This window comes from Phyllobates terribilis, unplaced genomic scaffold, assembly GCF_046119375.1.
Source record: "Phyllobates terribilis strain yellow unplaced genomic scaffold, ASM4611937v1 Scaffold_5__5_contigs__length_657084704, whole genome shotgun sequence".
Classification (NCBI taxonomy): domain Eukaryota; kingdom Metazoa; phylum Chordata; class Amphibia; order Anura; family Dendrobatidae; genus Phyllobates; species Phyllobates terribilis.
The window spans coordinates 186,756,946-186,783,064 of record NW_027362765.1 but is presented as its reverse complement, the minus strand read 5'-3'; the positions used below and the strand labels follow the sequence as shown (position 1 = coordinate 186,783,064).

Below are 26,119 nucleotides of genomic sequence, written 5' to 3'. Positions count from 1 at the left end.
TCTGATGAACATTTTTAATAACTTGACATTTTAAAATTGTACATACGTCGTTTCAGCAAAGAAAAATAATCAAAACGTCTTACAATATTAGACCCAAAATGACAATGATAAAAAATAAAATATACAATTTAAGGCTGGGATACCACCAATCAGAAGAAAAATAAATGTATCCCAGATGGAGGCTGTAAAAATCCTAAAAAAAAAAAAAAAAGTTTGCCTTTTTCTCAGGAGCTGCACCACTTTTGTCCATAGGCATCAGCCAAATGAGGGGAACCGAGCTGCAATACCAGACACAACCAGTAGACAAGAGTGGGGCTGTTTTTAATTTGATATAACCCCTGTGAAAGTGGGAAATTACCCTAAATCATTTTCATCCACACAACTGAAGGTAGACTTACTTCTAGAGTACAACCCATTAGTTTATAAAAAAGAAAACATGGTAACTATATCACTTAATGAAAGAAGAGATGTATCTGAATAAGTCTCATAATTTATCAAGTTTACCTTCACATGTGTGCAAAAATGGAAGCAAATCATCATCTTTCAGCTTTGCTTCAGTCTGCAGCTATGATGTGCCTGACCCCATTTATTCAGATATGCAATTTAATATGGCAGCTTTCTGCAGACTAAACAAAGTGGGAAAAAGGCAAACTAGCTCACCAGAAAAATACTGGCAAAATGTTATGGATGCCTTTTTTAAATGATATGCCGTAACAAAGATGCTGAACTATGTAGCAAACATTTATGGAATCCATCCATGATTTGCTCTCCAGTTAACTTCAGGCCACCTGCGCTCCTGTGTTCAGCAGGATTCCCTGGTCCTATTAACATAAGCCGAGCTTATTCCTATAGCTGGCCATACACATTAGGTAGCTGAACAGACTAACAGCTATCTCTCATGACATCTCCATACACAGGACTGTCCAGCCAAGTGCTCTCCATGAAGGACACCACCAGAATCATCTGGCTGTGGGTCATCTCCATGCCGAACAAAAGGATTAGGACAGAGTCGAAAGGCCCCTATGCACATTAGGTGGTCAGCAGATCCAGTCAAATTTTATCTAATGTGTATGAGGGTCTTTAGCCTTACATTTTTGAAAATCCATAAAAAAAACAAACAAAAAAAAAAAAAACACACCGACTACCCATTTGTGATTAATTTACAGCAACTGATTGACATAAAATGAACTGAGACGATGGGAATACAGTAACCCAGCATACAGGCACCGGACCTACTGTATCTATATGTTCTCAGGAAAAGTAACGTGGACGCCTATAAGCTGCATTCAGCTCTTCTATTTTGTATCTTTAGGTGGTTTTCTCTTTTTTTGTTTCTCTGTAATACATACATGCAGGCAATCTGCCAAATACAGCCATGGCCGAAAGTGTTGGCACCCTTGAAATTATTCCAGAAAATTAAGTATTTCTCCCAGAAAATTACTGCAATTACACGTTTTGTTATACTAGTTTATTTTTATTTTTGTGTGTGTATTGTACCACCAAAAAAAAAAAAAAAGGCAAATTGGACATAATTTCACACAAAACTGCAAGAATGGGCCAGACAAAATTGTTGGCACCTAAGATTGTGGGTAAACAACTTTGTTTCAAGAAGGTGATGCTCGTTCAAACTCACCTGTGGCAAGTAACAGGTGTGGACAATATGAAAAGCACATCTGAAACCAGATAAAAAGGGGAGAAGTTGACTCAATCTTTGCATTGTGTGTCTGTGTGTGCCACACTACGCATGGATAACTGAAAGAGAAGAGAACTGTCTGAGAACCAAAACTATTGAAAAATATCAACGATCTCAAGGTCACAAGTCCATGTCCAGAAATCTTGATGTTCTTTTGTACACAGTAAAGAAAATTACAACCCATGGCATTGTAGCTAATCTCCGTGGACGTGGACGTCCATACATACTTCGAAAAGCACCCAGAAATTGATGGAAACAAAGTTCTTGAGAGCTCTGAAGTGGCCTGCAATCAGTCCAGACCTAAATACCATTGAATACCTGTAGAGAAATCTTCAAATTGCTGTTGGAAGAAGGTGCCCTTCAAATATGAGAGACCTGGAGCAGTTTGCCAGATATGAATGGTCCAAAATTCCAGTTGAAGTGTAAGAAGCTTGATTGTCGTTACTTATTCTAAAAGATGTGCAACCAAATATTAAGTAGACTGCCAACAATTTGTTCCGGCCCATTTTTGGTGTTGTGTGTGAAATGTCCAATTTGTCTTTTTCTTCCTTTTTTTGTGTTGTTCCAATTCACACAAAGGAAATAAACATATGTAATTGAAGCATTTTTTCCCAGAAAATTATTGCATTTTCTGGAACAATTTCAAGGGTGCCAACACTTTTGGCCATGACTAAGTCACCTATAAAAACGCACTCTTCAAACTCCACATTATATGCTACTGAACTAACAAGACCAAGTACAATTAAAATTTTAAAACCGAATGTCTACCCATGTGGATCATGGGCAGAGATTAGGTTTTCTATGTGAGACCAATCTAGTCTTCTACAGCTGTATCCAGCAAATAATACATCTGACACCAGGGTGATTAGCTGCTTCCATGCAGGATGAAGAACATCTCCACATACCAATTCCAGAAGACCAGTTTCCTTTGGCTTTCCATACGTATACTACATGCCCTGTAATGGGATCTTAAGTACTTAAACTGTAATAGGAAAATGGAGGCCCAAGATAAAAATCCCTATGGTAAGAATAGAGCACTGATCGACATATTACAAAGCAAAAAAGTGGGTTAGGTATAAACAAGTCTAAAGAGTCATCTAGTACGTATGAGGAGTCTCCTTTGGTTGTGCTCCAGGAGCAAAAAACAATGGACTGGGAGAGGTCCCATAACAAGCAGCCCGACATTAACAGAATTATTCAATGGCGTGAAATGTCCCAATGATTATCAGCTTACTATTCAGGAGACATGCAAATGTCATGTTGTTACAGTCCTAAATAAAGGAAGTAATAAGTTAGCAAGGAGCAATTTGTGGCAATCCTGGCACAATCTCCCACCATTGCTCTCTAGCCCTTGTGTTTAGACTCCATTTCATATTATTATTATAGCGCCATTCATTCCATGGCGCTTTACATGTGAATTTCATATACATATATCTACTGCTGATATATGTACAGGACACCGAAGAGATCTACAGATGAGGAATGCACCCTACACAGCCAATGCCTGCTATGTGGCACTTGTCAGCAATGTCCACTCCTAAGAGCTCAATAACTACAGAAAATATTGCAAACTGAGCAAATACATTCATTTTGATAAAACCCAGAAGAGCACCTTTAACTAATAATGCTAAGTTAATACAGCTTATGGAATTTTCCATTGCACCCCCCTCCTCCACCAAGACAACAAGCAGCCTCGTGACATTACCAATATAAGGCTGCAGTGGGTTTATAGGGCCAGTAATGGTTAGTTTTTCTATTTTTAACATTTCCTGCTCCAATATAACCTTCTTAAAATCCCAGACACCCACTTTAAAGGCCGGCTATAAATTTAGTCAGGAATAGGATGTGGTGGAAACTCCAGAGTACCACTTATTATTCCACAACCTCACTAATCAGTACAGAATTTCTTATTAAACAACTTGGTAAAAAGCTATGAAAATAGCTTTACACTACACAGCATTGGAGAGAATCAGTCACTACCGCTCTGCAGTAAGTTATGCAGAATATAATCCCATAGTAGAAAAACACAACTGCACGGTGCAATTCTTCATTTGAGTTGTAAGCCAACTCCCTGATTACCCTATTTTTTCAGATTCTAATACACACTTTTGTCCCCAAAATTTAGGAGGAAAATCAGGGTGCGTCTTATAATCCGAATGTAGTTTACCGGCTGTAGTGGAGTGGGGTCACAGGAGGCAGGGTCGACGCTGCAGAATGTCAGCAGCAACAGGAGAGGGCGATGCAAGGCTGTGGGCCCTGGGCTTTCAAAATGTTGAAGGTGAGCGGAGTCCCCCTTCCCATTGTTTTCCCTGTGGTGGGCTTCAGAAAAAATGGCCGCCGGAGGTGGTGCATTCACAGATTGAGATCTCGGGAGCAGAGAATCTTGGCTCCCAAGACCTCAATTCGCGCAAGTGCAGCTTCCAGCGGCCTTTTTCCTGAAGCCGACCACAGGGAACTCAATGAATGGGACTCACCACCATTTTATGAAAGCCCAGTGCCCGCAGCCTTGAAACACCCCCTCCTCCTAGAATGGGACCAGCAGCATTGCCCCGCTCCTGAGGCCGCCAGCCTCCTGCAGCAGCAACCCTGCCTCCTGTGTCCCCCGCTCCACGGCAGCCCCCTCACCCTTCCCCGATAAGCTAACATAAAATCGTACTATAAGACGCACCACCATTTAATTTAAAAAAAATTCCCATTTTCCTCCCCAAAATTTGGGGTATGTCTTATAGTCCACAAAATACGGCATATTCTGTGGAAAGATATGAAACACTTCAAGGGTTAATACTGGAGATGTTCCGATGGGGTAAGATAATTAAGAGCTAATTAAAGGGGACATGTAATGAAAGTCTACAGACAGGTGTTGGTGGCTTTGCCACTTCATTTTTACAGACCACCTAAATTGGAAGAACCTTCAATAATTTGCTAGCAATGAATGAACACAAGATAGAAAGGAGCCTTGACTTACAACTTCAACTTTTCAATGACTTCATTTTGACCAAAAAAACATTTAGTATGGGGTTCACGACCCACAAAGTGCCAGAGAGGATTGTGATCGCCGCTTGTAGAAAATGTCAGGATTCAGCAGCCCACACGTGATAAGGCTTCAGCGCTCCTCGTCAGTGACTAGGGCTTCCTAATGATTACTTAGCAGTCAAATTTATTGAATGAGGGGCAGTTTTAAACAAAAACCTGCACACCGATTTTCAGACCATTTTCTTTCCCTTCCTGGTGGTAAGGACGTCAAAAGTTCAAACAAGGCAATGATGGTCTTTACTCCTTTTAACTTCAAAGGAAGAGAAAAAAATAAAAAAACAAAACATCTAAAAACACAATACAACTAAAAGGTTGAGGGGGAAAGGGTATGAGGACACGCTGGTTAGTAGAGGGTTTCGGCGTTGCTGTTTCTGGGCCTCTTAATTTTCTCAATGTTTTTTAGGATCATATCGTGCAATGTCACCTAAAAAAGAATTTAAAAAAAATTAATGAATAAAAAACAAGGATAATAAAATACATCATCTTCCAGAATTTTTGCTTTGCACTGAGGAAGAGCAACATGTGCCTGCAAATTAAGATTCTGGTTTGGCTTTATTCTAAGTCATATCTGGCCAGGCTCATTAAAGGGTCAATGTTGACTTGTGAGATCGCTGCTTCCAATAGGTGGCGCCATATTTCTTTGAAGAGGCAATTTACATATTTACTTTCACGGAGTAGCATTGCTGGTCTGTAAGTCTCTTTACCCTGGCAAGTCACTCTCCACAAGGAGAGACATCACCCCTTAGAAACAATTCATAAGAGAGCACTATGGTACTGCCACAGTATGACATGTTTTCAGACATATGCATGCTTTTTTTTGTCTTTATTTTACTCCTGGGCTACCATGGTGAGACCACTATGTGCAATAGTGGTGAGAAGGACACAGTAACCCCTTAATGACAAGCGTTCAGCACTCATCAGGAGCGGATGAATGGAGCTGAACCAGAATCATTCCCAGGAGATGACGACTTATTAAGTCATCATCTGCCTCTAATATGTCACTAGTAGAGCTAAGCTGGCTAACCAATTAAATGACAGTCATCCTTTGACAGTGGCATTTACAGCACGTAGCCCGAGATGTATCCACTTCTATCTGCCCATTGGCCCCTTCATTCACGGGGTGCCGATGGCTTGTAATAGTATTGCTATATGTAGTACAAGCAAACAGACGATCACAGCTTCAAGTCTCCTAGATAGAAAATATATATGGTTTTTATCGAGTGCGTGAGGGGATGCGAGCGTGAGAGCGAGGATGCGAGCGTGAGAGCGAGGATGCGAGCGAGGGGCAGCAGTAACCACACCTCTGGCACGGAGACAGCCGGCTCTAATGATGAACAAGCAGTCAGTGCCGGGGGTGCGATTACAGCTGCCGCTCACTATGCACTGAGAGGTGACTGAAGTCGCGCCAACCCACCCCCATTGACTCAAAGCCCGAGGCTGCTGAGAGGAATAAAGTTCCCCGGCAGCGGTGCTCTCCATGCAGGCACCGGGTAGCTTCAGAACACTATTAACCAGCAGATTAACCTCATATTTGCAGGTTAATAGCTTTCTTTCTTTACATGACAGGTTCCCTTTAGAAGTGATTACACAGTGGTTCTCCGTTCTGAATCAGCAGGTAGAACGCAGCACAGATATCCGTAGGCCATATGCCAGATCTAGTGTACACAAGTCCTATTCTACTTAATGGAAATGTGTCATCAGAAAATGACATTTTGTTTAGATTAGGTTTTTACTTTAAATGTACATATTTTTTTAATTTACATTGGCCACCAAGCCTTTTATTAGACTCATACTTGTTCTGCACAGACCCTGTTCAGCAGTCTCATCATCACAGACATGAATAAAATGAAAAGTGACATTTCTATACACTATAGGCAGCACAGGATCCAGTATACACAATACATGTCCTGTCATCTGCCTTCGACACAGTGGACCATTCCCTCTTGCTACAAATTCTCTCTTCTCTCGGCATCACAGACTTGGCCCTATCTTGGATCTCTTCATACCTAACAGACTGGACATTCAGTGTCTACCACTCACACACCACCTCCAGTTCAAAACCCTACCCATGTTATACAAAGCCATCCATTACCTGTCTCATCCATACATCTGTGACCTTGTGTCCCAGTACTTACCTGCACGCAGCCTCCGATCCTCACAAGATCTCCTTCTCTACTACTCCTCTTATTTCCTCTTCCCACAATCACATACAAGATTTCTCCCGTGCATCCCTCCCGACTCTGGAACGCTCTACCCCAACATATCAGACTTTCGCCTACCGTGGAAACCTTTGAAAGACCTGAAGAACTACCTCTTCCGACAAGCCTACAACCTGCAGTAACCATCGCTCGACCATACCGCTCCACGACCAGCTCTACTCTCACCCATCCCTTGTAGACTGTGAGCCCTTGCAGACAGGGTCCTCTCTCCTACTGTACTAGTCGGCGACTTGTATTGTTTAAGATTATGGTACTTGTTTTTTTTTTTTTTTTTATTATGTATACCCCTTTTCACATTTAATGCACCATGGAATAAATGCCGTAATAAATATACTACATGATGTCACAGGTCACCTTCCCCCCCTCCCATCATAGTGACCTTCGCCCAGGTCAGTGCAAGCCTAGGAAATACTTGTATACACATCAATGAGTCAGACCCACTGTACTGTTGCTTCCACCCATGTGGCTGTTGAAGAGAACAGAAAGTATGAGCATAATATCAGGTTTAGTGCAGGGTGTAAAAATAGCAAGAATTCAGATTTTTGTTTCAAATATATAGCTAGCAATTTGTAATATTAAAAACCACAAAATATTGCATGTAACAGAAAAAACAGATTCAAACTTTTTGTTAAAGACAATTTCTCTTTAACCCCTTTACCACCTTGGGTTTTTCAGTTTTTGTGTTTTGCTCCCTCTTTTTCCCAGAGCCATACATTTTTTATTATTCTGTCAATATGGCCATGTGAGGGCTTGTGTTTAGCGGGACAAGCTGTACTTTTGATCGCCGCTATTGGTTTCACCATATAGTGTACTGGAAAATGGGAAAAAAATCCAAATTGCGGTGAAATTGCAAAAAGGTGCAATTCCACAATTTTTTTTTTTTTTTTTTTTTAACCCTGTTCACCAAAAGCTAAAAACTGACCTGCCATTATGATTCTCCAGGTCATTTCAAGTTCATAGATGCCAAATATGTATAAAATCTTTTTTTTAAGAGGTGAAAAAAAAATCCAAAGTTTGCCAAAAAAAAACAAAACAAGTTGCCATTTTCCGAGACCCAAAGAGTCTCCATTTTTCGGGATCTGGGACCGGGTGAGGGTTTATTTCTTGCGCGTTGATGTTTTTATTGATACCGTTTTGGGGTGGCTGTGATGTTTGATCGCCCATTATTGCAATGTTCCAGCAAACAAAAAAAATAATTCTGGTGTTTTGATTTTTTTTCTCTTTGGGCAGTTTACCGATCAGATTAATTCTTTTTATATATTGATAGATCGGGCGATTCTGAACTCAGCGATACCAAATATGTGTATTATTGACTTTTTAATTTTTTATTTTGAATGGGGCAAAAAAGGGGTGATTTGAACTTTCATATTTTAAGAAACTTTTTTTTTCTACAAGCGTCAATAGTCTCCATGAGAGACTAGAAGCTGCGATCATCTGATTGCTCGTGTTACACATAGCAGATATTCAGCCCTGCTATGTGTAACAAAAATGCTCATCATCTGCTATCAACGCCGACTGCTGGACGGCACTCATAGCAGATCTGTTATGACAACCACATGGGTTCTCCTGCAGACCCCGGGTTGTGATGCCAACCCATCGTTGACCTGCGATCATGTAATGGGTACACCGATTGGGGGAACTTATGACGCGCTTCCGGCGCAGACATGTTAAATGCCGCTGTCGGAGTTTGACAGTGGTATTTAACATGTTAACAACAGCGGGTAGATCGCAATTTCACCCTCGTCTGTTGGGGGCACATGACAGCTGATGAGATCAGCTGTCATGTGCCAGGAAAGATCCAAGCTCATCGCCGGAGCCTGAATCAAAGGGAGGGAGACTACCTTGGATGTACCTATAAGTCCAAGGTCGTAAAGGATTTATTAGGACATGTGAAGGATACCTGCCGTGTGGGCAAGATAGATGGCAAGCACCTTATGGACACCACGCATTACACATGATGACCCCTCTAATCAAAGCATGCACAGGCAAACCTCAGTATTCAGAAGAATTGTACTTACATATTGGTTCCTCAGCTCTGATATAATTAGCCTTAAACTAATATATTCCTTTTCATCTATTTCTGTCACTGTACGCCGATAGTCTTCCTGGAGAACAACACAAAACGAAAAACATACGTTATGTTATGGTGCAGTAACACAGGACTTGAGCACTTGCATCTTGCAAGTCTATGGTCTGTAACAAGGGGCACGATTCCTACTTACCACATGAGGATATTTCGCTATTTTAGAAACCAGCTTTGCCCGGGTAATGTAGTATCTGAAAACACGAGCACATGAAAATGCTTATAAATAAGTATTGTTCCATCATGGAGGATGGGGGAGGTACCCCAGCTCAATATCCCTCCATTAACGAGAGCTGAGAAGTACCTCTGGAGAATATATGGGAATATTGCTACATGTACCAGGAATATGGCCCTCACCTGGAAATCTGGTCTAGATAAGACGCTGCCTCGCTCTCTACTGTCCGCAACTCCGCCACAGTCTCTTCCTAAAGGTAAGAAACAAAGGAAACGCAAGTGTCAAGAAACGCGACAGCAGTAGTCCATATAGCTATACACCCTAGGACTAGGTCTAGCAAGAGGCTCCTGCTTATTTCCAGAAACAATATAAATAGATATGACAGGAGTCCTTTTAATACCTTTGTAATATGAGGAACAGCCATCTAATGTCTTTAGCCAATGTTAATCCTAGGCTCATAGGTCCTGCAAGCAGTGTTAACCCTTTCAAGTGAACAAAAAAAATCCTAGACTAGAGGATATCTAATGCACATACAGGAAGATTTTTCAGGGGCAATAGCTGAAGCAATTAGAACTTTTAGAAATTGATTTTATTTGACAAGTTAAATTTTAACTGCTTCGTGACCAGCCAAAATTTTTCAAATCTGACATGTGTCACTGTGTGGCAATAACTTTGAAATGTTTCAACATATCCCGGTAATTTTGAGATTATTTTTTCATGGCACATTATATTTTATGATAATGGTAAAGTTAGATCGATATTTTTTTGTAAATAAATGTAAAACATTAGAAATTTGACAAATTTCTAAAAATTAGCAAATTTTCAAACCTTGAATGCTTATCCTTTTAATCCAGATATCATCACGCAAAACAGTTAATAAATGGCATGTTCCTTATGTCTGCTTTACATCAGCACCATTCGTAAAAGGTTTTTTTTATTTTGTTAGAAAATTTCAAATTATACCAGTGATTTTTCAAGGACATTTCCAATTTATTTTTTTCACAAGGATCTATTCAGTTTTGAAGTGACTTTGTGGGACCTACAGGTGCATCTCACTAAAATAGAATATCCTCAAAAAGTTAATTTCAGTTCTTCAATACAAAAAGTGAAACTCATATCATATAGAGTCATTACAAACAGAGTGATCTATTTCAAGTGTTTATTTCTGTTAATGTTGATGATTATGGATTACAGCCACTGAAAACACAAAAGTCATTATCTCAGTAAATTAGAATAATTAACAAAAAACACCAGCAAAGGCTTCCTAAGCGTTTCAGTAGTCTGCTTCAGTAGGCTCCACAATCATGGGGAAGACTGCTGACTTGACAGATGTCCAGAAGGCAGTCATTGACACACTCCACAAGGTCCCATCGTTCCAAATTTCATTTGGAAATCAAGGTCCCAGAGTCTGGAGGAAGAGTGGAGAGGCCACAATCCAAGCTGCTTGAGGTCTAGTGTGAAGTTTCCACAATCAGTGATGGCTTTGGGAGCCATGTCATCTGCTGGTGTAGGTCCACTGTGTTTTATCAAGACCAAAGTCAGCGCAGCAGTCTACCAGGACATTTTAGAGCACTTCATGCTTCCCTCTGCCGACAAGCCTTTTGGAGATGGAAATGTTATTCTCCAGCAGGACTTGGCACCTGTCCACACTGTCAAAAGTAACAATACCTGGTTTATAAACAACAGTATCACTGTGCTTGATTGGCCAGCAAACTCGCCTGACCTTAACCCCATAGAGAATCTATGGGGTATTGTCAAGAGGAAGATGAGAGACACCAGACCCAACAATGCAGACGAGCAGAAGGCTGCTATCAGAGCAACCTGGGCTTCCATAACACCTCAGCAGTGCCACAGGCTGATCGCCTCCATGCCACGCCACATTGATACAGTAATTGATGCAAAAGGAGCCCCGACCAAGTATTGAGGGCATTTACTGAACATACATTTCAGTAGGCCAACATTTCGGATTTTAAATACATTTTTCAAGCTGTTATAAAGTATTCTAATTTACTGAGATAATGACTTTTGTGTTTTCATTGGCTGTAAGCCATAATCATCAGTAACAGAAATAAACACTTGGAATAGATGACTGTTTGTAATGACTCTATATAATAGAGTCACTTTTAGTATTGAAGAACTGAAAAATTAAATTTTTGATATTCTAATTTAGTGAGATGCACCTGTATATTTTGGAAAAAAAAACAAAAGTGATATTTTAAAAACAGCGCCACTTTTCAGGAATTAATGAAAAGTGCCATGACAAGAATTTTTCTTTTTTACCACCTAAATGCTGCTAACTTCTGAACAGGCCACTATAGCTGGTGGACTTTAAGGCCGTTATTCGGCCGTGAATTTCCATGGCAACCATCAGGATCACGCAATCATGATCTTAGGATGCCGATGGGGTTAAAGAGGGAGCCCCCACACTCTAACCCTTTTAGATGCTGCTGTCAATAGGGACTACGGCATCTAAATGGTTAACAACCGGCCATGGTCTGTGCCAACACTGATCATGCCTGATACAGCAGGGTGTCAGTTATACTGCACAGCTGTGGCATTTTCACCCGTCGGGATGCTATTCTCTTATATTTCAGGTCAGTTTTAAGTCACATTGGTGGTCACTAGGGGGTTAAGATTCTAAACCACTCAGCTATGGTTATGTTCAAAGGGTTATTCCAAAAATATCAACTATTCAAGGCTAAAAAGGATTTCTGCTTTTGGCTCCCTTCCTTACAAACGTTTTTTTCTTGCACCAAATTAGAGTATAATCAACATCAAGAAGTTTGCCCGGTAAAAAAAAAAAAGTTATCACCTGACCATAGGAGACATGATAACTTGTTGATCAGTTGAGGTCTGACAGCTGGGACCCACACTGATCAGCAGAACAAGGAACTGCTTTAGAAAGGAGCGACAGTGCACGTGCGCAACTGCTGCACTCCAAAAATTGAAAAAGTGGCTCATTTAATACTAAAATCCCACACCTACAAGGCTAAGTGCCCATGTTGCGGAACTGAAGCATATTTTTTACGCTTCTCCCTGGTGGGAAAATCGCATGCGGATTTTACATGCGGTTTTCCCGCCAGGTAAAAGCGTTTGTGAGGCGTTTTTGCATGCGGGTTATCAAGCGCTTCTCCAAGTGATTTAAGCATCACTTGGAAAAGTGCTTGACAACTTGTTCACACTATATAAATCCATGCAACCGGCATGGATTTATATAGTGTGACCAAGTAATAGTTTAAAAAAAAAAGAATCAGAATGGTAAAAAATAAAGTTTATACTCACTTTTCGATGCATTCTCTGCCCCGTCCGGAGTCTTGAGCAGCTCACGCTGTTGTGTGCAGGACCTGGGGTGAAGTCAGTCATGTGATGGGTCACATGACTCAATGACGTGGCAGGTCCTTCACACAACAGCGCGACGGAGGGAAAACATCAGAAGATAAGTATAAACTTTATTTTACAGGTTCTTTGGTACCCAGGTCTGGATGAGAGTCTCCTCTCATCCAGACTTGGGTACCATCCGCACATTGATTCCGCTGCGCTTCCGCAAAATTAATGAACATGCTGCGGATTTTTGACCGCAGCATATACGCTGCGGAAAAATCCGCAGCATGGGCATTGACATTGCAGAATGCCATTGGGGACCATGGGGTGCGGATATACATGCGTTTTATAAGCGTTTACGCTGCGGAAATTCCGCAGCATATACGCTTGTAATACGCAACGTGGGCACGCAGCCTAATAGCCGCAGAGCTCCCACCAATTGGCTATAGACCATACAAAACAGAAAACGGCACAAGTTGTTTTTCTTCATAATTCATCAAAAAATATTTCATACAGTGTACGCATGTGTGTATATACACATACATACGTAATAGAAATAACTGTAGTATATTCACCACTGTGAGCAAATCATCCAGACTGCGGTAAGGGCTTGAGAAAGGAGAAGGTCCCCCGAAACGTCACTGCAGGCATGTTTCCCTCATCGTCGGTCAGTGTCTCTGCTCAATCTATGGAAGTGCAAATCTGCACAGGGATCACCCACACCCAGAATCTGTCTGCAGGTCGGAAGCTTGCTTAAGTCCGTACCACAGTCTGGATGATTTGTTCACAGTGGTGAATATACTGAAAAGTTGTTTCTATTACTTATTATTTTTGAGCGAATGTGCTTGGATAACGTGTTATCCGAGTATCTTCGGCGTGTTCTGCTAATATGTTTGTCACCCTGTGGCTGCATGTTTTGCAGCAGTAGACAGCCGCAACAAATGCAGGGATTGCCTGTTTGTTAGGCAATCTCCGCATGTGTTGGGTCTATCTATACATACACACACAAAATGGATGAAATGTTTCATAATTTTATCCAAAAATATCTTGTTGGGCAGTTTTCTGTATTGTATCAACTGTTGCACTCAGCAGCTTATAGGGGCAGCCCCAGAGAGAAAGAATGGAGGAGAGGTTGCTGTGTGTCCAACCTCCCGCCCCGTTTTGTAAGTGGCAGTGGGGAACCCATCTGTCAGCAAGTTATCACCTATTCTGCAGATAGGTGATAAACTGGTGGTGCAATAGAATCAAGTTAAGGTGGGGGGGGAATCACCAGAATGACACCAATATACATCCACGCTAATTTACATGTGGATTAACAGCTCGTTTCCTCAGTTAAGGTAAAAAAAAATTACTACAAGAAAGGCATCATTTGTATTGTTGCTCTACAATCGATACAGCTGTACCACTAGTTTCATTAATAAAATTATCCTGACTGCTTCCCTTTAACAACCTTTTTTTTCCTGAAGTGAGTTGTCTTAGGCCACAGCCCCACTATCAGTATTTGGTCAGTATTTTTTCTCAGGAGTGGGAGCCAAAACCAGGAGTGGGTGATAAATGCAGAATTGGTGACTTGTTTCTATTATCCTTTTTCTCTGATTGCTCCTCACCCGGTTTTGGCTTTCACTCCTGAGAAAAAATACTGACCAAATACTGACAGTGGGACCGTGGCCTTATAGTTAGACACAGGACTGTGAGAAGTGAGAGACATGACATGACTGTAGCTCCCAGGCTAAAGAAAATTCATATATTTCTAAGTTAGACGACCAGGTCCTTCAAATAAATAAATCTACAAAATACAATATAATGGGGGATCACCTGTATTGACACACCAAAATTGTTTCCATCTTCTATCCTTGGAATTAAGAGTTGAACCCACATTTTTACCTAATGGAAAGAGAACGTATTAAAAATTGCCCCCCAAAAAAAACAAAAAACAGATGTATGATTAATAACATATCAGAAGAGTTGATGAGAAAGCAAATCTAGAAAACACTAACCGTGTTGCACTTCTCTATGAGTAGCCTTATCTCAGGTTTTACTCTTTCAATGATCTCAACAAGCGGGGCATTACTCTTCAGCATCCCATTGGGCATCACAAATACTTTTGTACCTACAGAAAGAGAAAACCGTATTTGCCAAATGTATTTACTAAAGGAAAGCAATTATTCACTAATCACATAGTTAGAAGTCACCACTCCTGCCATGCCTGACTGAGAAAACATCGAGCGTTCTGTGCATTTCTAGGCCACGGGGGCACGGCAATGAAGCAGGGTCACAAGAGGCTGGCGACGGCATGAGCGGGGTGATGCCTGGGCTCTAAGATGTCGGCGCCGGTGAGCAGAGCCCCCTTTCCCGGAGATTTCCCTGAGGTGGGCTTCAGGAAAATGGCCGCCGGAGGTGGAGCATTTGCAGGTTGAGATCTTGGTAGACAAGATCTAGTCTCCCAATATCTCAATCTGCGCATGCGCCGCCTCCAACGGACATTATCCCACAGCAGGGAAATCATTCGGAAAGGGGGCTCTGCTCACCAGTGCCGACATCTTCTGAGAGCCCAGGCACCGCAGCATCGCCCTGCTCCTGTAGTAGCAACCCAGCCTCCTGTGACCCTACTCCACCGCAGCGGCCCCCGCAGGTAAGTGAACGTTAAAATGGACTATAAGATGCACCACCACGGTTTTTTTTTTATTTTCCAGCTCAAAATTTGGGGTGAGTCTTCTCCGCAAAATACGCTACTTGTATCCATGAGCTGCCTTTCCTACGCCAAACACCAATTGACAGCTTTCTCTATACTGTAAACAAAGAGCTGTCAATTTGTGGCACCAAGGCTCATACATATCATGGACTATCGAGCTGGCTCACAATGGAAAGCACGCCTCAGCTCCTCCTGCACTGCAGTAGCTAACCAGAGATTTCATGAAAACATTACACACATTACAAAATGCTGCCAATTCTTAAAACTCACTTCCACATCAGACAGCGAGCCGTGCTGTCAACGTCACGTCTACACATAGCTGTCGGGCTCAGGTCTAGAGGCGCAGGCATCACACAACACCTAGCAGATATCTACACATGAGGTCACCAGCTCTGCTCATCTTCAGATGCAAAAGCGAGCAGGACCAGTGATAACCCCATCTATGAGCACATGGACCAATCAAAGCAGTGGCAAGATAAAGAGGAACCAAATTAGAAAGAAAAAAGGGGGTGGAAATGTAATAAAAGGGGAGCTACCTCCACAGTTGTCACCTCCATCTTCCAGCTTTCTTTTCTTAAGAGTTGGCTGAAAAAGTAAAGTCATTTTTTCTGGGTTTTATTAATTATTTAGATCAGAAGTCAACATTATTTTAACAGATACAGTAATTAAAACTCTAAAAATTCCTTTAAGAGGAATTACCCTCCCACCCCCCCCCCCAAAAAAAAACAAAAAACTACAAGATGTCCCCTATCCATAAGATAGGGGATTAAGCGCTTTTCACTTGGGAGCAATCTAAATGTTGGGACCCACAACAATCCCAAGAATGAGGCTCTAGTACCCCAGCAATAGGGGTTCTGCAACCCATCATGAATGGAGTGGCGGTGTGCATGCTTGACCTCTGGTCCAAGCATTGTTTATGGAAATACTAAAAAAGCTGAGCGCTGTACTCAGCAGTCCCATAGACAATTAAAGGAACGAAGGCAAAGCATGCGCAGGTATGCTAATGTATATCACCCAAAGTAGGTTTAAGGGGATCTTTTTCACCAAAATTCATGACCATTTTACTCTATGAACATGTTGGCCATCCCAGCCCCGCCGGGTGCAGCGGGAGTGAGATGTGACGTGTCATGCCTTCTAACGAGGAACTTACAGCATCAATGCCATCATGACTGTTGGACAGAAGAATGGGTTCTGGAACTGGCAAATTCATTTCAGAGTGGATTTGTGATAGATCTTGAACATTCAGCATAGGTTCCTGAAAGAAAAAAGCAGAACATAAACGCAAGAGAACCTGGGCTCCATAACCAGAGCATAACTAATTATTTTAACCCCATAACGACAAGGTGTGAAAGAGCCTTAAGGTCGGGCCAATTGTTTGTTTTTGCTACTCTGATTTTTAGTGGCCATACCTTTGTTTTCAATGACATGGCTGTATTTTGTGCAACACAAATTATATGTTGCGCTGTTTTGGGATATATATAAATTAATGTGTATTTTATCTAAATCTTTTGGGTGACATGAATATAGAAAAAATATATATATATATATTTGTGGTTTAGTGATTTTGCCTATATGTGTTACCTCAAATGACCTATTGAATTAATTCTCCAGGTTATTACATTTGGAAATACCTAAACTTGTGTAGGTTTTTTGTTATATGTAATAAAATAATGGATTTTAGGGGTTTTTTTGCAGTGAGGAGTTATTTTTTTTTGTATAATTTTCCTTCAAGAGGGGTATTCCTATCTCCAAAATCCTATTCCAATATGTAGTAGGTATAATATTATTATTAATAGCAAATACCTCCAATTAGAAATGTAGTATAGTTCTCCTGATAACTGCCTCTTTCCTCATGTGCAGACATTGCAGGGCCTTAGGTATCCATGGTTATGACCACTAACCACTAGCTAACTCACTATATCATTGGGTGTAACCATGGATACCTAAGGTTCTGCAATGCCTGCACATAAGGAAAAAGAAATAACGAGTCAGAAAAACTATACATTTCTAATTGGAGGTATTTGCTAATACTATTATTACACCTACTACATATCAGGATAGGATCTTGGAGATGGGAATACCCCATTAATATTCAATTTTCCACTATAACTAATGAATCCATAAGAGCTTCAGTCATAGGGGAAACAGACCCCTGCTGTGTCACATAACACAACATACCACACTGATCTGGTTCGCTTAGGACCCAGCAGCTCTGTTGTGTCGGATAGACACCTGGAGATCATGTGCTCGGCAATGCCAATGCTTCTGTGCACTACTGAGCGCTAGATAGCAAGCAATTAACAAAAAGCGTGGTGTTAAAGTCCAGGACCAAGTGCCATTAGCTTAGCCATAATCAGGTTAAATATTGTGGCACACATCACATTAATGTGTGTTTATACCCCCATTTATGTCAATCTATTGTATGTGTACCTATGTGGATTTCATTATGATCCATTCTTCTATCAGAAGATAAGTGTTGCCCAATATGTCTAGCAGCAGCTTATTGCTTTCCCTATTAACATGCCAACTTGGCCAATAAGAGTTACAGGGAATGGATTTAGATGGCTCTTTGCTAAAAGAGAATATATTGCAGGTGTAAGAGGCCCGACAAAGTGAATTTCAGATTCTAGATGTAAACTTTTTCTTGCCATGTGTGTGCAGCCCACAGACTGAGGAACAGTGGCCATCTTCACAGATATACATTTTTCAGCATATTTGGGGCCAGAATCATAAAAGGAATTGTTTAAAACACAAATTAATTTTTATTCCTAAATGCCTATTTTATAACATACTTTAATTAAAGAGTTCCTACCTATCGGACTACAATGTAACGTGTTATTTGTAATATTGTGTTATTCTATTTTATAATTCAATAAAAATTAGTAAAAAAAAAAAAAAAAAAAAAGTTCCTACCATTCCCTCACTATATTAACTGCTTTATTTTTTTTTACTACTTTTTTTTTTCCCTATCACTCTTTGGCTTGAGAATCCCCAATGTATGCTGGGATACTCAAATAAGTAGTCATCAGAAAGCAGAGACTCCGCTCACAGCTGCAGCCTCCTCTCTGAAATGAAGCGTCATCAGTGACCTCAGTTTCAGGGTCTGGGCTAGTCCGTGCTCTAATAATCATGAGTTGGTTGTCAATTCTGACAAACGCACAGTAGATTCTTGCCACTGTGCAATATCCATAGTGACAGTGCGCTCTCTCTCGCCAGCTCTGATCAGAAGTTACGAGCCGGCAAGAGAACGCACTGTCAGTGCGCGTTTAAAAGAGTATTACGCAGGGTGCGGAGATGAGAGCCGCCCACGCATGTGACGAGAAAAAGGCAAAAGTCACTACATATTAAAGCAGCTTTAAGTTATGCAGGAGGTTGGCAACTTTTTAAAGTTTTTTATGCCAGAAATCTGGCGAAAACACTTTGATGAATTGGACCTTATAGTTGGTTTATACACATCCATTTATGGAGCCAAAACGATGAGTAAAGTTCCTTTATAGGAGAGTTTTCCTGGACGACTAGATTACCTTAAGAAATGCATCCAGTTCCAGCAACTTCTTTGGGAAAAAACTTGCCACCAGATCTTCAGCCTTAAATAAAGTAATTATTGTACAATTATCAAAATCAGATGCCATGTAATAATGCAACACAAATCTGATATCTAGTTATAGCTCAACTGTTAGCTGCTTTCTGAAAAATATTACAAAGGTCTGTAAGCAACAAGGTAACTATTGATACAAAGCCATAGAAACGGCTGTAAAGCACTGTGGAATATGATGGCACAAGATTAGTGAGTAAGATAATTGAAATGTAGATATTACCTCATTTGTTATTCTCTCTCGGAAACAATCGACCTGTGATCATAAAAAAAAATGATTCAGTGGCAATGTTCTCAACTCATCCATTTCTCATACAGAACAAAAACACTAAAAATAATTTTCTCGTTTGATTACAAGACATTAATTGATAAAAGTGTAAGGCTGTGTGCCCACTATGCGTTTTTTAAGCGTTTCCGCCGCAGCAATTCCGCTGCAGAAATGCTTAAACGCTTGGTAGAAGGCCTGCCATGTTCCCCAATGATAATCCGCATGTACTGTGCACATGCTGCGGAAATTTCTGCTGCAGATTATCATTGGGGAAAAATCCGCAGCACTACCAATTATTCTGGGAATCGCGGCGATTTCGCCGCCATTGATTTGCATAATATCTGCATCACTACATGTGCACATGCAGATATTAAGCGATTCAATGTGCGGATGGTACCCGGGCTTGGAGAAGAGGAGACTCCTTCAGACCCGGGTACCATAGTACCTGTAAAAAAATAAAATAAAAAATATACATTATACTAACCTGATGGCCCGCAGTCTTCATAGCGATCCGTCCGGTGTCCCTGGCAGCTCACGATGGTCTAAAAGGACCTGCCATGACGCCATTTAGTCACGTGACGGGTCACGCGACTGCTGACGTCAGCGGTTGCGTGACCCGTCACATGACTAAATGACGTCATGGCAGGTCCTTTTAGACCACCATGAGACACCGGGGGCCATCAGAAGGTAAGTATAACATTTATTTTTTACCATTCTTTTACGGTCACACTATATAAATCCATGCTGTGTGACCAAGTTGATAAGCACTTTCCAAGTGACGCTAAAATCGCTTGGAAAGCGCTTGACAACCCGCATGCGGAAATGCATGTGAAGAACGCTTCACTTCCGCTTGTCTCTGGCAGGAATACTCATGTACAATCCGCATGCGATTTTTCTGCCAGGGAGATGCAGAAACGCTCGGGAAAAATCCGGAGCATTTCTGCATTGTGGGCACATAACTTCTTATTGTTTCAGTGGCTGAAGCTTGTTCACTTTGCATTAAAAAGTTATTCAATTTCCATTCTGTATCAATATGTTATGGCTAAGATTTCTGCTTACTGTCACCAATAAACTTACCATCTATAATGTAAGTCAGTGGATTCTCACTAGAGTGTCCCACCATTGACCACAACAGTGGTCCAAGACTTACTTTCGTATAACCCCTGGTCTGTTCACAGTCTATGGTGCTGCCAGAGAGTACACCTAACCAAAAGCGAGGGGGACGAGATAATGTCTGATCGGCCAATAGATGGTGAAGGTGTATAGCGGCCTTCACCAGATGAGCATTTTTTGTGCAGTTAATAAAACCAGGACAGATCTGCAGCCGTGAAGTTTCAAATGTAGTTTTCAAGTATATAGGACAACTGACTTATATAATTAACATATGTGACGTCATAGAAGCCTGTGAAAGAAGGCACCATTTCTCCAACATCCTGATATAAGGCTACAGCAGCACAGAGGGAGTCTATATGGAAATACAGCACAATGCCAGGATTCTGAGAAGCTACTGACGGATTTACCTGAAGCTGATGAATAAGGCTGTGCGCCCACGATCCGGAGCCGCTGCGGCCCTGACACTGCAGAACAGCTGTGCAGCTTCTGTCCTCATTATGCAAATGAGTGCCATGGTTTTTTTTTTCCCATTTGCAGACTTTCCTCATTGATGCAAGTCTATGGAGAAAGTCCACATGCGGACCCCCAAGAGCAATTGACATGCTGCGGATCTGAAAGACGCACCGCATGTCAGTTTCCGCGAGTGATCCGCAGGTGCACAGAGACGCATAGTGGACATGGGATTTCTAGAAATCATCCACTATGCTGTAACATCTGGACGCTGCGGGTTTGACGCCGCATAACATGCAGCAGCTCTGGATCGTGTGCACATACCCGAAGTCTCTCAGTGAGGAAGAATGAGTAACTGCCCACCACTGCACTACTCACACCTTACACTGGAGCTTCATGACCTGCCATGGACCTCAATGTTCACATTCAGGGGAGATTACCAACGATCACAAGAGAACCACAGCGTAAAACTAATGATGGATATTGTCATGCTGCTCCGGCCTGGGTCACATCTGGCACAGCAAACATGGAGGAGCCGAATGCCCAACAATATCTTAGTAGACAAGCCCATTAATATATGTATGTACAGAAATGAGGGATGTCCTTGCTACATTCGAGTCCCTCCGTAAGCCATTTCTGCACTTGTGACTTGATGAAAGGCTCATTTAGTGTACAAAATGAGAAGAAGCAGGAATAATGGCAGGCGGCTTTATCTGCATCATGAACAGATGTTTTACTACCGCAAGACATTATGTGTGTTAGAGTATTCTAGCTGCAGAGATTAAAGCTTAGTCACTGTATATTAGACCAATAGCCGTTCTGCATTCTTGTCTTGCCGGGCAACACAGGAGCCGGGCAGTCAACGAACACTAACATTTTATACTGGTTCACATTTCTAGGTTTGTTTTTCAAGCCAGTTAGACTACATAAGCAGAAGAAATATTTTATCTTCTGCGTGGATACTAATTTTTTTTTTTGGGGGGGGGGGGATGGGAGTGGGGGCACACAGTAGTAAAACACTTTGCATTTAGGTTTAGACAACGAGACCTGCAGTGTAAAAGAGGTTAATCAAGAAAATGCCTTTAAAAATTAACCATGTGAAAAGTTTTATGTTGACCAGACAGAGGACCAAGTTTTACTCAGTGGAGTCATGAACAGGGAGAAGGGTCCTCTGGGTGGGAGAGACCTGTCAATCAAGGCTAGTCAGGCAGGGAAAAGCTGGAAGGACTTGTCTCCTTGTACCTGCTTCATTTTTCAACCTGTTTTCTGGTAAGTGCACATTGCAGAATTATACATAGTTCTCTAATGTGAAAAGACTTCCTGTGTAGCTGTCAAGGTCAGGAGAGGTGCCGGCCAGTACAAGGTTTATGATGAGATCCTCTCACAAAATACAGCAGTGCGTCTCTGCTCTAACCCCCAACATGCGTGTTGGGCACTTCCAATTCAAATCTCTACCCAACAGACTGATCCAGACATGAGCAGTAGCTAATCTAAAATATAGGTTTCATTAAAGGGAAACTCAGCAGGATTTCACATCCTCCCCCCAAACTACATCACATGAAATTCTTTTCAAAAGACAAGTACAGCAATCCCTTTACATGGCCAGTCAGTTCCTACGTTACTGAGAAATCAGCTTTTGAATCTATGTGTAAATGAGGCTGAAGAACTATTTGCAGATCTGAAGCCTGTGTCACTCCAGCTTTAATTTCCCCACTCAGCACCGTCTCCTCCTGTTTAAATAATGGCTCCTTTTCCTGAAGTCACTCACCATAGAAGCGGCAATGGGCAAGTTATAGAGCTGAAGTGACAGAGGCTTCAGATCTACAAATAACTGTTCAGCCTCATTTGCATAACGTTGATTTTTTTTTTTAGAACTAAAGAATATGCAACCGATGCCTTTACTACCCTTTTGGGAAAACATGTAAGTCTATGCAAAGCAAGTTAGATTTCGCTCAGTATCTGCTCATATTTCCTAATACCACTAGTCTCTTAAGCCATGTTGATGTTCTACAATTGCCTAGTCTTATTAAAGATTCTCTCCCCACAAAATAAATCCCTTGTTTATCTAACAACATTGACCTAATGATAAATATTTCAGCTATAATCAGATACATAGCTACATATCTGACTCTTTATGACTAGAACTAGCAGATTTGTAAGAAATCCCTCTAATCCCATGTAGCAGGACATCATCTGTCAGTGCAGTACTTTGGTGTTACCAGGAAACTTGGTATACAGGCCACATCACGAGGTGGGACATGCTTAGGCATGACCCAACATGCCGGGGCAAAAGCCCATCACACACACAGGATTAGGAAAACAATGCCCACTACCACTTTATATAGACGAGTCACTATTCTGTACTTACACTGAACACAGAGCCATTTGCAGATCTGACAAAACTGGTACGGAGAGATAACTGATGCACGAAGTTGTGGGACAGTCAGTGAAAGCAGCGGCGGACAGAAAACTGGTGACTTCGGCTGTGACACCAGTCGGTGCTACATCTCCATGCAATACAAGTAAAAGGGATCGCAATGCAACCCCAATGGTAATGCGACAAGTAAATCACAAGAAGTCCAACTGTGTCTGCTTTTACGTAACTTGCTTGTTGCAGTACCTTTGGGGATGCAATGCAATCCCACTCACTAAGATGTAGCAGCGGGAACAGGTGAACTTTGGTCATGGCCACAGTCACCCTAGCCTTAGGGTGCATTTACACTGGCCGATTATTAGGAACGCTACTTATCTAAACAGGCTGCCAATCACCCAAGGATTGAGTGAAATGTAAGATTAATTTTTAAGCAAGTTTAAAATATCAATCTCTGTAGCATGTGTAAACAGGACACGTGCTGCCGAGAAAAAGGATATCCCATGCACACAGAACGATGGTATTAACGATTGCTCTGCGTGCATGGAAAGGAGGTCAGCTTGTCTAACCAGGCAAATAAGAACGACCGTACATCTGCTTCAATGGACGGTTATTAAACAGCTGCAGGTCGGCCAGAGAAAACGCAGTCTTGTCAAGTCACACAGCTACAACATGGTTAGTTTTATAGCAAGTGGCTCACAAATATAAGCAGGCTCCATCACTAAAAGGCAGACTTCTTATATAGCGCACCAGGTCCATCATTTCGCTAAAGACACAAAGAAAACCAGTGGCAGGAGATCTGGAAACTGCAACTTTAATGCACAACAAGTAACATGGCAATTACTGGTAACCTCCAAGCACTTCCCGCTGCAGAGTACTGTGTATGGGCAACCTAATAAACTATAAGGGACAAGAACGCCAGACTCTTATTTTGTATCTATGAGTGCTTTAATTTGTGGACAACTACAGCAGTCACATTTCCCCCTGAGCTGATCGGATCAACTCCGAAGGTCCCTGGGTCCACCCTGGTCAGTCACATTGAATGATCACTGTCATTAGGACTGACCACAATACTATGCCTATACTGAGTGGCAGAAAGAGTAGCCAAAGTAGAAAATAGCAAACAATTAACAAGTTTTAATAACAATTTATCGAGTAATACAAACAGGAAACCAGTAAAAGAGGAACAAAAATGGTCAGAAAATCTGATTATCCTCAGGTGAGGTACACACGTGCCACTAACTGTATATTATGATGGCTAAATCAACCTAGAGGCTCAGACCTGAGCATAAGCGATCAGATAACACAAGGGCTATAGAGTGCAGGGCTCACCCATCCCACTGCCCTGACCTACACTTGAAGGGGATATACATGGGGATTCCTATATATTAGGCGGACAATCCACCAATCTGAAAGCTCGGGTCTGGGCTTCTAGGGCGCCTTAGATGCTGTACCATGATGACATATACCCCTATGTACCTCACTTGGGTACAATAATGGATTCGCTGACTACATTTGACCCTCCTTTTGGGTCTCCTCTATGAATTAAGCGTTTGATAGTGTTGGTGGTATCTGCAGTTAGGGGTCCTATACAGCAGGGACGTCCCTCCCTCCACCACTGAGGCCTCCCCATGGCCCGGGCAGGGGGCAGACAGGGACCACGTGACTGACGAGTCTCCACACTGCCGTCCACGTGGGAGCAGCAGGCCGGCTCCTGGCACACCACAGCCGGCCGTACAGCACAGAGAAGCCCCCGCTGACCGTACAGACGCCCCGGCGGCTCCTGTGTCACCGTACAGACACCTGGACACACAGCTGCCCCCACCGGCCTAGGTGCCAGCGGTCCGGTACGGCACGCTTCACCGCCCCATTTCCCCGACACCATCACCACTAGCGCCGCCATGGCTCACCTTCTTCTTCAGCTCCTGATCCACTTTCAGCAGGGAGGACATGATGTGCCCGAACGCTATCTGCCCTCACTTACAACACCGGCTCGTGCAACACGGCTCCGGAAGTGACGTAACACTTTGCGCGCCGTCAGCAACCGTGACAGGGAATGGGTGGCTCAGAATCAGCCAATCAACAGCCGACCTTTGCTTAGTACAGCCAATCAGAATGAAGGCCCAGATGCATGGGCTGGATGCGTGCATCGGACCTGTCACTCATCACATTTCCCCCCATGTGTTTAGCTCCTGTGTTACATTGTCTCTATTAACCCCTGCGTGGCCAGTAATACGTCATATGCCAATGGCCTGCAGCAGATGGCACCTCCACTTTACATCATGGACACCTAGGAAAAATCGGATAACTTTCATTCTTGTGAATTTTTTTTACATCGGAATTGTAAATTGTACAAAATCAAACAGATTCCTAGGTTATTAATAACAATGTATCCATAAACATGCAATGCAGATGATATGTGGGTTCTGATTTTTTTGTGTACTCATAGACTTGAATGGTTGAGTCACGTTCAAAATACAGAAGAGAACAGTTCAGGCTGCAAATATTTATTCACATGGACAGAGGTGCATGTGATAACCTGTCATCTGAACAGCCCCTTAGAATAACATTGGTCGGTGCGGCGTCCCATTTACCACGTACAGAACGTGTCTGTATAATACTCTCATCTGGACGAGCCCCAATAGAGGCTGTCTGTGGCGGAACACTGAAATGTTTCAGATCATGCAGACAGCAGAATTCATGGTTCCATTTACCACAGCAAGTCTTCCAGGTCCTGGAGCAGCCAAACAGCCCCAGACCATCACACTACCACCACCATATTTTACTGTGTTCCTCTACACCAGATGTAATGGGACATACACCTTCCTAAAAGTTAAACTTTTGTCTCATCAGTCCACACAGTATTCTCCCAAAAGTGTTGGCGATCATCAAGATGTTTTCTGGCAAAACTGAGATGAGCCTTTATGTTCTTTTTGCGCAGCAGTGGTTTTCTTATTGGAATTCTGCCATGCATGCCATTTTTGCACAGTCTCTTTCTTATGGTGGAGTCATGAACACTGACCTTAACTGAGGCAAGTGAGGCCTGTAGTTCTTTGTTCTGTTCTGGGATCTTTTATGACCTCTTGGATGAGTCGTCACTGTGCTC

At 42.1% G+C, this 26,119-nt stretch overlaps 1 protein-coding gene across 1 annotated transcript; it reads right to left on the bottom strand.

The window, feature by feature from the left end:
* On the bottom strand, window positions 1-25,080 carry PSME3 (proteasome activator subunit 3). Its single transcript, XM_073683605.1, has 11 exons — window positions 24,924-25,080; window positions 19,035-19,067; window positions 18,741-18,803; window positions 16,367-16,471; window positions 15,753-15,801; window positions 14,522-14,634; window positions 14,340-14,408; window positions 9,386-9,453; window positions 9,168-9,222; window positions 8,964-9,050; window positions 1-5,150 (listed from the first exon to the last, which is right to left on the bottom strand). The coding sequence occupies exons 1-11, from the start codon at window positions 24,963-24,965 to the stop codon at window positions 5,070-5,072; spliced, it is 765 nt and encodes a 254-aa protein (XP_073539706.1). The 5' UTR covers window positions 24,966-25,080; the 3' UTR covers window positions 1-5,069.
* Window positions 25,081-26,119: the final 1,039 nt, after the last annotated feature.